At 43.7% G+C, this 13,892-nt stretch overlaps 1 protein-coding gene across 9 annotated transcripts in view; it reads right to left on the bottom strand.

The window, feature by feature from the left end:
• Positions 1–6,633, bottom strand: part of LOC127428169 (plasma membrane calcium-transporting ATPase 2) — a 99,719-nt gene extending 93,086 nt beyond the window's left edge. For all 9 annotated transcript variants that reach the window (XM_051676327.1, XM_051676319.1, XM_051676321.1 and 6 more), the window contains exon 1: positions 6,287–6,633. In XM_051676327.1, the coding sequence (XP_051532287.1) occupies positions 6,287–6,485 (199 nt within the window). In that variant the 5' untranslated portion in view covers positions 6,486–6,633. The remainder of the gene's footprint in view (positions 1–6,286) is intronic.
• Positions 6,634–13,892: the final 7,259 nt, after the last annotated feature.

Below are 13,892 nucleotides of genomic sequence, written 5' to 3'. Positions count from 1 at the left end.
TATGTCATTTTGTTCTCGTTTTGGCCCACCTGAAGGACATCATGGGACTCTTTCTACATCCCCTTTAATTTGCTTATTGAGCAAACAGGTCTATGGATGATGCAGTCAACATGGGATTGCATCATTTCCTGCAACATCTGGACAGACCAGGGACATATGCAAGGATCCATTTTTGGACTTCAATTTGGCTTTCAACACCATCATCCAAGCTATTCTCCAGACTAAATTAAACTCTCTGTTTCCACGTCTATCTGTCAGTGGATCACCAGCTTAAAAAACATACTAAATGATGTTATTTTGAAAATGTAAAAATGCAGAACGTTTTTTGAGAGGGTTAGGTTTAGGGGTAGGGTTATGGGATAGAATCAATAGTTCATACGGTATAAAAATCATTATGTGTATGGAGAGTCCTCATAAGGATATCCGCACCAGTATGTATGTGTGTGTGTGTGTGTGTGCGTGCGTGTGTGTGTGTGAGCAGGTTTATGTGGTTTACTAGGACTTTTTTTTTTAGGTTACAAACTGGTAATTACAAGGGTATTATGCTATAAATGTGGTTTATGAGGACATTTCTAGTGTCCCCATAATTCAAATCGCTTAAAAAACATGCTAAATTATGTTTTTTGGAAAATGTAAAAATGCAGAAAGTTTTTTGTGAGGGTTAGGTTTAGGGGTAGGGTTAGGGGACAGAATCTGTAGTTCGTACAGTATAAAAATCATTATGTCTATGGAGAGTCCTCATAACGATAGCTGCACCAACATGTGCGCGCGCGTGTGTGTGTGTGTGTGTGTGTGTGTGTGACAAGTGCTAATGTAAACAGACTTGGCTGTGTGCATCGGATTATCGCGCTTGATCAGCATGTTTTCACTGTAAGTATACGAGATTTATACTATTATCATGGTGCTTTTGTGATAGTTTGGCTGTCTGTTTCAGAAAACAAACATATTATAAGCCTGAAAAGATGGTTTGAGTTGCTGTTTGTGTGATTGAAAACCGCATCTGCACCTAATCAGCAGACGTGGCTGCGTGCATGGGAAGATCGCGTTTAGATATGATGGCTGTGCATATACAACCTGGGAACTGTTATTGTGGTACTTTGGTGACAATTTGGCTGTTTGTTACATAAAATAAACACATTATGTGCTTCAAAAGACTCTTTGAGTAGCTGTTTGTTTGACAAATGACAACCGGTACTAATGTATACAAATGGCAGCACGCATCAGAGGAAGATTGTTCGGATGATGTATTGTCTGTGCGTATAAGAGCTGTAAACGTTTGATCGTGGTACTTTGGTGATGAGTTGGATGTATGTATATAAAATAAACGTATTCTGTGGTTTAAAAGACTGTATGAGTAACTGTTTGACCAGGAGAAACCACAACATATTCCACAGTTAATGTAGCCTACAAATTCAGCTTCATCTGGTAAGCAAAAATAAATAAATAATAAATAATAGTTGTATAATAATAATAATGATTATTATTAGGCTACTATTATGAAAAGGAATATACAAAGCACATTTTATTAATAGAAACTATAAATGTAAGAGTAACATTTAAAAATGGGCATTTAATTTAGTTTTGACACACTTCCGGTTTAAGCCCCACTTACACACGGTTCTTTCCAAATACAGATACAGATAATTTTGTCATAGGAACAGATACAGATACAAATACAGATAATGGCTTCACTGCACACTGTATATATGTATGTGTAAATATATATTCATATATACACAAAAATGAATTGCTTGTCCTCATGAGCATAATGCCTTTTATAAGCGACATTTGTGCTTCCCCACCCTTGAAAAGCACCATCCACCACTGCCCTGAACGCACCTTGACTGAGCCCAGGAGGCACGTGTGGCAAAAATATAATGTTACACACAAAGGATACTTTTCTGGTTGGAAGACTGACACCACCATCTCAAACTACCCTCCAAGGTCATCCATTCCAGAGCATCTGTCTCCTGGAAGAGGAGAAATGTGGCCTGGTCTTATTTATAATCTGTCCTCTGAGGAAAAGCTTTCTCCTTTTAAGAATGGCTGCTGGAAAGAGGGCAGAAATACTGTCCTTATTAGAGGAGCTTGTACTCCTTCTGAGCAATTCCTGGTGGGACCAAAGTTTAAATAGGATATGTCAGAGGGGAATGAGAAAATGGACTAGTGGACTAGATTAGTGTGCCGATCAAGGGTACAGGAGGAGGGCACAGCCTAACTAAGTTTGGACAGGGTTTAACTAGATGTGTGAAAATGCAGCTAGAGCCGCCAGTAGCCAACACTCCTCATCATTACTCCAGAACTGCATCCTTCAGCGCAATGTCAAATCGTCAGCTGGCCTTGGCCAGGTGGAATGGTGGCTCAGATAAGTGTAGCTAGGCGGGTGTCATGACCCAGTTATGCTGATTGTGTGAGCTGTGGTCATGTTGTGTTTGTGTCTTGGCTTGGTGATGTTTTGCCAGCTTACTTTGACCTTACATTGATCACCTCTTCGGTTTAAACATGGCATTGGATTACATTGAGTGCTTTTTCAGAAGGCTGACCAGCTAAACTAGCTTAAATAGCTATGTCCAGCAAAACCTCTTAGTCTGGTTCGATCTTTTTTTTTCCAACAGGGTTCTGTTTTTTCTTTTTTACATTTTTTTAAAACTAAAATTTATTAGCAGCATTTGCTCATCAGCATAAAGTATTATCTCTTAATGCGAGAGTGCAACACAAGGTTAAAAGTCTCATATCTGTGCCTTTATTACACCTCAGTTACGCTGGGCCAAACTCGGAAGATATTTCAACTGTTGCTTCATTATGAATTAGTCAGGAGACATTAATCAGGATGTGCAAAAAGTGAGCGGAGAGATTAGCGAGACAGGCTAAGTGTTAGTTAACAGGCTAATTTGGGCAAAGATGTGCACTGCGTTGAAGTGAGATGGGCCATCAGACAGAAATAGAAATGAGAACAGAGTGAGGTATGGGGGAGGACAGTCACGGTGAGGAAACAGACACTTATGGCTAGCTTGCAGCAGGTGCTAGGGCACAGCACACCAAGACCATTAGCATACAATACATCACATTGTCATAGCCTAGCCCACCTCTACGCCAAATTGTTTACTGTGGTTTCCGCCACGACAGAAATGTATTTTGCCCACTCTGTACATATGGACTTAGTCATTCATTGCCCCATGGACTTTCCCCTGTCCTTCATATATTTGCCTGGGTCTTATTAATTTTTGCTGCCTCTGCCTTGGGCTGCAGTCTTATAGATCAGTGTTTCTCAGTCTTTTTTCTCCAATGGCACACTTTTTAAGATTAAAAAATCCTACAGCACACCAGGATATACCACATATCCCATTAATCACTAAAATTACACAAACGTGCATACCAATGCTTCAAATGGCCTAGTAGCAGTAATCCATTTATACCATATTGTATTAAAAGCAGTATTCACATTTGATGTGAAACTTGATCTTGTTTTGATGAACACTAAGCTGATATCCTGACTGGGATTTATGGCAACAACACACAGAGCTCTTGGTCATCTGCTCTCAGTCTTTCTCTCTTTTTGTTCTTTATGCAAGCCAGACTCAAAAAGCTGGGCTCACATAAATAGGTTGTGGAAAATGGAAGCAACACTGAAATTGCACTCTCTTGGCTGCAGTCAACCAAAAACTGTCCACAGGTATATCACTAAATGTAATTTTCAAATCACGGTCCTGTCTCATTTCAATGAGCTGCTCTTGCTGCTGCAATGACGAGCTATTTGAGCTATCTATTGCGGATGAGCTAAATGGATCTCATAACCAGTCAAAGATTTCAATAGAACACTGTTTTTAGATGATATGTGGCATCTCTCCTGACAACAGTCAATAGCAGCACCATTATCTGAAGTAAAGCTGACTAAAAGGAGATGCTTTCTGTTTTTTGGGAGGTTGCCAGTCTCCAGCATATCTTGCTCAGCTCCCATCTGCCAGAAGCTCTCTCTGTGAGAGTGGCCAACACCCACAACTTTGAGAAAAGTGGGCACTCTAGCAGCTCAATAATACCCCCATAATATGCACTGAGGATCCAGAAATCCTTCTTACAGACAAATCTCTTCATTCAGTAGAGAGCAGAATACCATCAACACTGGCAAGGCATTGATTTTGGTATGAGTGACGTTTTACGTTAAGGTAAGCATAGATTTAAGATAAAAGTATTGATTCAAGAGAATGACTCTTTGTAATGTTCAGGAGAGATGCCTTGATTAGACCTTTGAGAAAAGATTGACATGAGTTTTGTCCTTGTTCACAGTTTGGATGCCTCCCACCCTGCTTGAAAATCTAGCTATAACTACTGTAGCTTCTAATGATAGATTGTTTTACATGGTTTCTAGCTATAATATGTGGGCTACGTTTCTTTTTGTTGGAGATGTGTTTGGTGTCGGAGGTCAAGAAACCAGCTCAAGGTGAGAAACAATTTACCTGTAGACCCTACAAAAAGGATGCAACATATACTCACCTTTAAACTTTGTGTGGTTTCCAGTAAAGAATTGCAAATCTGACCTTTAGAGAATTTCAGGTAGTTGTTTAAGCTGCTAAATGTAATCTGTACATTGTGTTCAGCTAAGACTGATAACCTCGGCCTTGTGATTATCTATGCTTTATGGGTTGAATTAAAATGGAACAAAATGGGGAAAAAAATTGAAAATCGAAACCCATATCATAGCATATGATAGAGCAAGTGGTCAATGCTGAATAAATATAGGTGACTGTGTCCTTAGAGAGAGAACTGCTCGGCTTATTAACAAGACTTGATGTGACCATTTGTCTTCATTATCACATCACACTTGGGGTGTCAGCACAAGTCACTCCAGGAAAGCAGAGCAACAGACTGCTCCTAAACATGTTCCTCACACTCACACCAAACACAGTTTGCAGAGAAGGCAAGATTTTGCTGTCCTCCGAGCTCATGTATCTATCAATCTAGCATGCTAGCACTGTCATTGGTAAGAGATCTACTGAAGGCCAGTTTATGTCATTTTGTTCTCGTTTTGGCCCACCTGAAGGACATCATGGGACTATTTCTACATCCCCTTTAATTTGCTTATCGAGCAAATAGGTCTGCAGATGATGCAGTCAACATGGGATTGCATCATATCCTGCAACATCTGGACAGACCAGGGACATATGCAAGGATCCTTTTTTGGACTTCAGTTCAGCTTTCAACACCATCATCCAAGCTATTCTCCGGACTAAATTAAACTCTCTGTTCCCACGTCTATCTGTCAGTGGATCACCAGCTTAAAAAACATACTAAATGATGTTATTTTGAAAATGTAAAAATGCAGAACGTTTTTTGAGAGGGTTAGGTTTAGAGGTAGGGTTAGGGGATAGAATCTATAGTTCATACAGTATAAAAATCATTATGTGTATGGAGAGTCCTCATAAGGATACCCACACCAGCATGTGTGTGTGTGTGTGTGTGTGTGTGTGTGTGTGTGTGTGTGTGTGTGCGTGCGTGTTTAAAAGACTGTACGAGTAACTGTTTGAGTGAATATAAATCACAGATGCTTGACCAGCACAGCCTGTGTCGGCGCGAAAGCCAATTCGAATCTGGCAGCTTGTAACTAACTGTCTGTGGCAGAAACACATATGTGTGATGCTACTCTGCAGGGCCCAGATATTAACCGTCACATATGTGCAACGTTACGTGTGAAAGGGTTAATCAACATTGGCTCATGTTTGGTGCATGTTCATGATATCATACACAGCAGGTTTTGAATGTCAATGCATCAACACATCTACCAGGAGAATATCAATGCATGACTTCAATGGCACAAAAATACCACTGTGTGACCATGACAACAAAGACACAGATCAAATAATTTTCTGATGGACATGAGTGCATGCTTTGCGATTCAAATTGCGATGAAAGGAAATGCTCTTGAATGCATCCTGTAGATAATGCTGAATGTTAGTGAGGTGATTTGTAATTAAAACTGTGTACCAAATTATGCATTGCTTCTTTTGCCCAGCAACACAATCATTTAACAAAGTAGCAAATTTAGTTTGACCTCTGTGTTGTTGCCTGGGAACCACATTCTTGTTAATAACTCCACAAGACAGCCAACCAGCATCAGCAGCAGATTTGATGGGGGAAAAATACCTGTCTGATAAATCTTACAGCATAGGCAATAAAGATGACTATTTTTTTAAAGAATGTCACAGTATATGAATGTTCTAGCGTGTTTATATAGGGAAGGTGCGGGTTGTGTGTGTGTGGGAGGGTGGGGAGACAGAAAGCCCACACTTACCCTCTGTCGGCGAGGTTTGGAGCCTCTGGCACAGTCCCTCAATGCCTCCATAGTCGTCCTGAATTTTGACCACTGCTTCCGGTCCTCTGAGCTCCATGAGGGAGCGCAGCTCCATGATCGAGCAGCCAAATCCGCCCTCATGGTTGCTGTCATTTCTTTGGTTCTTGGTGTAAAAATCGCTATTTGTCAAGTCCCCCATGGTAGGTGAGTATTGCTCGGTAGCTTTTCTTTAAAGCTGATTGAAATTGAAATGAGAAAAATTGAGAAAATGCCACACGGGCAGAGAAGGAGTCCCGGGAGTGGCTGGAGATTGGGTATCTAAAAAAAAAAATTTGCAATGCAGGAGAGAAATGAAGGTAAGAAAGGAGGATGGAAGCAGAGACCGATCCAGTCCGCTGGTTGTAATTCAAGAGAGGCTCCTCAGAGTTACGCGAGCAAGGATGTGATGGCCATCTGCAAGATCCCAGGTCCTGAGGATGTCTGTGCTCACCACGGCTGTAGACCAGTGGCACCCCATACGTGGTTTCCCATTCTACCTGCTTCCATTCGGCTGCTGTCTACATGGTGATCCTCTCCATTACTCCTTCAGAGACAGAGAGAGACATCGAGGGAGAAAGAGAGAGAGAAGGGGAGGGAGGGAGAGAGAAAGACAGAGAGAGAGAGAGAGAGAGAGAGAGAGAGAGAGAGAGAGAGAGATAAGCATGAGTGTATCGCAGAGGTGTAAGCGGCACAAAGTGAGAGAGGCGCTAGGATTGCACAGCACGCGGCATTGTGTCGTCGACACATCTGTGTCTAACTCGCATACGGGGGGAGGTGGGGGGGTCCATCTATTCCTGTGATGCTCCACGTCATATGGCAGTCACTGTCACATGCGTGGCTGCAGCGTGATGAGCTTTGATCACCTGTCTCACAAAATACAAAGCTCTGTAAATACTGGAGGGGCACGTGAGCATTTACGCTGATCGTGTGATCTGAAGGAGGCTGCAGTGAGCATCAAAGAGCTCAACGCTCTCAAGAAATGCACCGCGATGCATCACACACTGCAGAAAGGTTAGCTGGAGGGGAGCTAACGATGGTAAAGGATTATATAATCTTTCATGGTAATGCATTTGTGCTGCACAGACCACCATCTGAATACCAGCTAGCTCTCAGCTCATGCTAACTAATAAGTTGCCACGTTCTGAAGAACAATTCACACATTATACTTTTTGGAAATGTATTTGGGATTACACACAACAAGACTGAATGATACAAAATGTGAGAAAATCTAATGCTTAAGGGATACTCATGTTAAAGAAATCACACATTACAAACAAAGGAAACATGTTATAGACACATTGCAGATGAGCAAACAACCTAAGAAAATAGTAAAATAAAAAAAAGTCTTCCAGGTGTAAATGCACACATCAATTAGATGTCTGGGTAATATATGTTTACTATCAGGGTAATAGCTAAGCTAATGCATGGGGTATCATGAAGTAGAAATAAACAATATGTATTTTCACAGCATTTATTAATATGGGTTAATGTTAATTTAATCATTGTTTGTTCATGTGAACTAATGCATTATCTAATGTTAACGTATACAACCTTAGTTATTGTTCATTGTTACTCTTCTGTGGAAAACAAAAGAGGCAGAATGTTAGGATGTTTTCAGACCTTGTTTTGATCTGAACCAGAGACTAAAACTGTTACAATGTTGCATTTTCTCCTTGGTTTGGTTCGCTTCCACAAGGTAACTTTTCAAAACGGACCAAAACTGTACCAATAAAAGTCACATGTGAGCAAACTATTGCCTCATTGGTCAGAATACTTGTGCGCTGTTCCAGGATTTAGCTCAAACATTGATATACCAGTTAAAAAGATATACCTCAGTGTCCACTGGTACAAATTTTAAAGAATTGTTTGTGTCACAGTTATGCAAAACGCCATTATCTGTCGCTTGGATGGATATGAGTTGCACATTTTTTACCATCATTTGTTACTTTTCAATAATGACTTATAACTTTCTTTCTTCTGCCAAACACAAATATATTTTAATAGAGATATTTGTGTTTAATATGGTGTTTTTGTCGATACAATGCAAGGCAATAGGGTCCAACTTTCAAGCTCCAAAAAGGACATAAATTCATAAAGGTACATTGGGTACGGTCGCCCAGGTACACATACAACTTGAGTGGTTTAATCCATGTCTTCTGAAGCGATACAGTATATAAATATGAAGGTAGCTTTATATTTTCATGTATACAGTGAAGACGCTATTTTACTGTGTGAGAAAAAATAGTAAGTGTGATATTACAAAAATAACATGTTAGTGAAATTAAATAATTGGCTGTTATATTGTCATTGATTTAAAGCCAAAACAATAATTACAATATTTTCTGTAAAATATCATCTCCAAAAATTATTATTTTTTATTTAGTTTACAGTGTATATTATTTTCAATTAAACGAATGTGCATTTGTGTAGCGTGTTCCCAGTAAAATGTATAATTCCAAAAGTATAATTTCAAAGCAGCTTTTCAGAGAATATGACCTTACAACCCCCAGTGAGATAGCTAAAATTTCAAGGAATATTTTGTTCATCACAAACCTACAGTAAATGCAGTTCCCTATCTGTCACTCACTCGATGTTGTGTCGATGTAGTGACACTAGGGGTCACTCTTGGGAGCCTGAAACACCTCTGGTCTTTGAAAAAAGGCCAATGAGAATTGGTGAGTGGTATTTGCATACCACTCCCCCGAACATTCGAGTATAAAAGGAGCTGGTATGCAGCCACTCATTCAGATTTTCTCTTCGGAGCCGAACGGTCGATGCTCACTGAGCTGAATTCTCATGGCTGTTCATTCAACACTGCTGGATCTGACAGCGCATTACAGTGGCTGGTGCACTGCAGAGAACGCCCCTGGGCGCTTCGGCAGAATTAAAGAGTATATTCTAAAAAAAAAAAAAAGAGTATATTTCTCTAAAGATGCCTTTCTGTTTGTGTGTTATTCCTGGTTGCGGTCGTTATCTCTTGCCTTCTGACGGTCACGATCGCTGTCTTTCGTGTCTGGGCGCTACCCACGCAGAGACAGCATTCGTGGATGGATCATGTACTCATTGCGAGAACATGACCATGGCAACGTTGCGGTCGCGGCTTGCCTTCGTAAGAAAGTAAGCCACCCCAGCGGCTCCCCGCCTCGGTCCTACTACCTACGGGTATGAGGCCAGCACAGCTAGCACTGGGGGCGATTTGGGGACCTCAATGGGACCACCTCTGCTGGGTATCCCCCCACGGACCTCCCATTCCCCAGCACGCTCGTCTGCCCCGATCGGGTTTACGAATGAATCCGCCGGCTCATCTCATGGCGAGTTCGACCTCTTGTTCGGAGCCCGCAAAGGTGATGAGCTCTTGAGTGCAGTCGGATGCGGAAGCCTCAGCTGGGCTTCCCCCCTCGGGTACGGTCGCCCAGTCACAGGCTGACACGGACATGATGGACATGCTTTCTCGGGCAGCCGCGAGCGTCGGGCTAGAGTGAAACCCTACTCTCTCCCCTGAGAGAGCCTCGCAGCCCGATGATTGGTTCCTGGGCTTGCGGCACCGCACACAGCCAAGCCCTGCCCCAGTTCCTTTCTTCCCGGAAGTGCACAAGGAGCTGACAATGTCGTGGGAGGCACCTTTTACTGCCCGGTCCCGATGATGGGGCGTCAGCTCCCTTGCCCTCCCTACCCTCGATGATGGGGCGGCCAAGGGGTATTCAGTGATTCCCCCGGTGGATAAGGCGCTCGCGGTGCACCTATGCCCGCAGAGCACCGCTACCTGGCAGCAAGACAGAAGACAGAAGCTGTCCAACATATCCTGCCCCGATGCGGCTCAAGATCCCGCACCCTATCTGCTTGTCACCAAGGGCGTCCTCCTGCGGTGACTGCACCGGCTCCGCCGAAGCCCGCCCCCGCGGCCCGGCCCCAGCGTGGAGCCCACCGCAGGAAGCAGAGACCCCACCTGCCGGTATGTCCGACAAGATTGTCCCCTTGGTCCCCCTCGCCTGAAGCTTGGATGCGTGGCTTGTGCTTTCCAACCCGTCATGATGGCTGGTCCGGACCGTCCGAATTGGCTACGCGATTCAGTTCGCCAGGCATCTGCCCAGGTTCAGCGGCGTCCACTTCACCTTGGTGAAGGGCGAGAATGCCGCTACCTTGCATGCGGAAATCGCTACCCTCCTATGGAAGGGTGCGATAGAGCCTGTCCCTCTGGCCGAGATGAAGAAAGGGGTTTTACAGCCCCTACTTCATTGTACCGAAGAAAGGCGGTGGGTTGTGGCCAATCTTGGACCTTCTAGTACTGAACTGGGCTTTACACAGACTCCCGTTCAAGATGCTGACACAAAAATGCATTCTAGCGAGCGTCCGGCATCAAGGTTGGTTCGCAGCGGTAGACCTGAAGGATGCGTACTTCCACATCTCGATTCTACCTCGACACAGACCCTTCCTGCGGTTTGCATTCGAGGGTCGGGCATATCAGTACAAAGTCCTCCCTTTCAGCCTGTCCTTGTCCCCTCGTGTCTTCATGAAGGTCGCAGAGGCTGCCCTTGCCCCGTTAAGGGAAGTGGGCATTCGCATCCTCAACTATCTCAACGACTAGCTAATCCTAGCACACTCTCGGGATGTATTGTGTGCGCACAGGGACCTGGTGCTCATGCACCTCAGCCTACTGGGGCTTCGGGTCAACTGGGAAAAGAGCAAGCTCTCCCCAGTTCAGAGCATCTCTTTTCTCGGCTTGGAGTTGGACTCAGTCTTGATGACGGCGCACCTCAGGAACGAGTGTGCACAGTCGGTGCTGAACTGTCTGAAGGCGTTCAGACAGAAGACAGTGGTTCCACTGATTTGTGTGAGGATGCAGACGCCCACATCCCTTAGCGGGGCAAGGGCTGCCACTGTGACCTTCATGAAGACACGAGGGGACAAGGACAGGCCAAAGGGGAGGACCTTGTACTGGTACACCCGGCCCTTGAAAGCAAAACGCAGGAAGGGTCTGTGTCGAGGTAAGACCGAGACGTGAAAGAACGCGTCCTTCAGGTCTACCGCCGCGAACCAAACTTGATGCTGGACACTCACTAAAATGTGTTTTTGCGTCAACATCTTGAACGGGAGTCTGTGCAAGGCCCGGTTCAGTACTCGCAGGTCCAAGATGGTATTTCTTCAGTACGATGAAGTAGGGGCTGTAAAACCACTTCTTCATCTCGGCCGGAGGGACAGGCTCTATCGCACCCTTCCGTAGAAGGGTAGCGATCTCTGCACGCAAAGTAGCAGTGTTCTCGCCCCTTCACTGAGGTGAAGCGGATGCCGCTGAACCTGGGCAGGTGCCTGGCGAACTGAATCGCGTAGCCGAGTCGGACGGTCCGGGTCAGCCATCGCGACAGGTTGGAAAGCGCAAGCCACGTGTCCAAACTCCGGGCGAGGGTGACCAAGGGGATAATCACGTCGGACATACCGGTGGGTGGGGCCTTGCGGCGGGGCGGAGCCTGAGGCACCACGTCGAGGGGGCTTGAACCCTGTGGCCGTGCTGAGTCCAGAGACAATTAAGCACTTACCTGACTCCTGACGCTCACCATAAGATTGGCCGAGGGGGGGGGGGGAGAGGAACATCATCCCCATAGTCCGTCAGAACCAACACGGTGTGGGCATGTTTGTGCCACAGCTGGGCGTGCAGGGTCCGCCGCTGGAGCGCCAAACCTGCCAAAATGGGACGGTGGACTGCGGTCGTGACGACGGCCGTGCGCACCTGACATGTGACCCAGAGAACAAGGAAACCACTCTTTTGTTGAAGTTTTGGGTACCGCAGCCTCTTGGGCATGCGGCGAAAAATGAAACAAAAGATTCTCCTCCCGGCCCACCACCGGGGGATGGAGTGGTCTGTCTACCAGGGTGGACATCGCCTGCCCGAGAGACCACGCCGTGACCTTCGTCACCCGGAGAGCGAGGTCGGTCGCCGAGCACAGTTCCTGCATCAATCCTGGGTCAGAACTACCTTCGTGCAGCTCTTTTAGCGCCTTGGCTTTGTGTACCTGCAGGAGAGCCATGGCGTGCAGGGCAGAGGCAGCTTGTCCAGCAGCACCGTAGGCCTTAGCCGTCAGAGACGACGTAAACCTACAGGCCCCGAAAACAGTTCCTGAATTTGCTGTTTGGAGACTGCACCAGCTAGTGGTAATAAAGTTCATGTCCAAACTCTGAAAACACAGCAGAACATCAAATTATTTCCCTGACAATAACTGCTTTATGAAACAAACATTTATGAGATTTGTTTTAGATGTCATGGAACATTTTTCAATTATTATTGTATTATTATTTTTATTATTATTATTATTAATAGTAGTAGTAGTAGAAATAGTAGTAACAGTAGTAGTAGTAGTAGTAGTATGTTTAGGCTATATTTAAAATTGTATTTAAAATCTAATTTATATTGGTATTTTCCAACTGTTGTGATTTAAGTCACTGAAAAAGGGGTCGTTAGAAGAATTTCAAGAGGGTAAAATATTTGGATTTGGGAAGGTGGTTAAATATGTTTATTTGACCACTTCGTTATTTTGATTATATTTTCATTTTGTTTGTGTAATTTGAATTAAAAATGATTTTTAGTAAAAAAAATAATAATAATTAATGTTTCAATAAATTAATTTTTATTTTTAAAGCAAAATCAGCCGGTAGAAGTGAAGTGTGTGCATAAATCCACAGCCTAACCTGGAAGACTAATACGATCAATGTTAATACTAACATGATTTGTGTGTCAGTATATAAAAATTATTAATAATACTTACATTCTCTAAAATTTAAAGGAGCCTACATCTACATCCTGACAAGAACCACATTTTCCATGTGTATAAAATGAGCCTTTTGTTTATAATGTATAAACAATTATACATCATGAAATGTTAAGAAGATTGAGAGCTGCATGACTTTATTGTGTTGTATTATGTAATTTATTATAATTATTCAATATTAGTGGTTTCTACCCTATATAAGTAGTTTTAAAATAATTTTAGATTAATGAGAGATAATAAAGATGACTGTGACGAGGAGGAGGGCGTGGCTGGGCCGTGAGGGTACACTGCCGGCGCTGAATCAGATGATCAGCAGGAGAGTGAGATAAGGGGGGCCGGAGGCGCCAGTTCGAGAAAGAGACATTTGGCATTAAACTTTATGTTGACTGTTCAGCCGGTTCCTGCCTCCTCCTTGCCGTCCTTTAACAGTTAAAGGATGGGCAAGGAGGAGGTGGGAACCAGCTGAATAGTCAACATAAATTTTAATGTCAAAACTCAACTTAAAACAACATAAAACCAACATGACAAACACAAATGCAGCGTGGTCGTGTGTGTCTCTCTCGAACTGGCCTGGCCACGCCCTCCTCCTCGTCACAATGAAAAAGTTAAAACTGTCTCTGCATAAGATTAATATAAAGAATATGTGCCAGAGAGAATCTCGTTTAGGGTTGCCACGATACGAACATTTTGGCTTTGGTACGATACCAGCCCTGGTACCTCGGTATCGATACTAACTCGATACTTAGGCAACAAATACTTTTTTTTTTTTTTTTTACTCAGATTTTTGATGAAATTGCACAGAAAAT

Source organism: Myxocyprinus asiaticus, chromosome 37, assembly GCF_019703515.2.
Source record: "Myxocyprinus asiaticus isolate MX2 ecotype Aquarium Trade chromosome 37, UBuf_Myxa_2, whole genome shotgun sequence".
Taxonomy (NCBI): Eukaryota; Metazoa; Chordata; class Actinopteri; order Cypriniformes; family Catostomidae; genus Myxocyprinus; species Myxocyprinus asiaticus.
The sequence above is the reverse complement of the archived record's forward strand: the minus strand, read 5'-3'. Positions and strand labels throughout refer to the sequence as shown.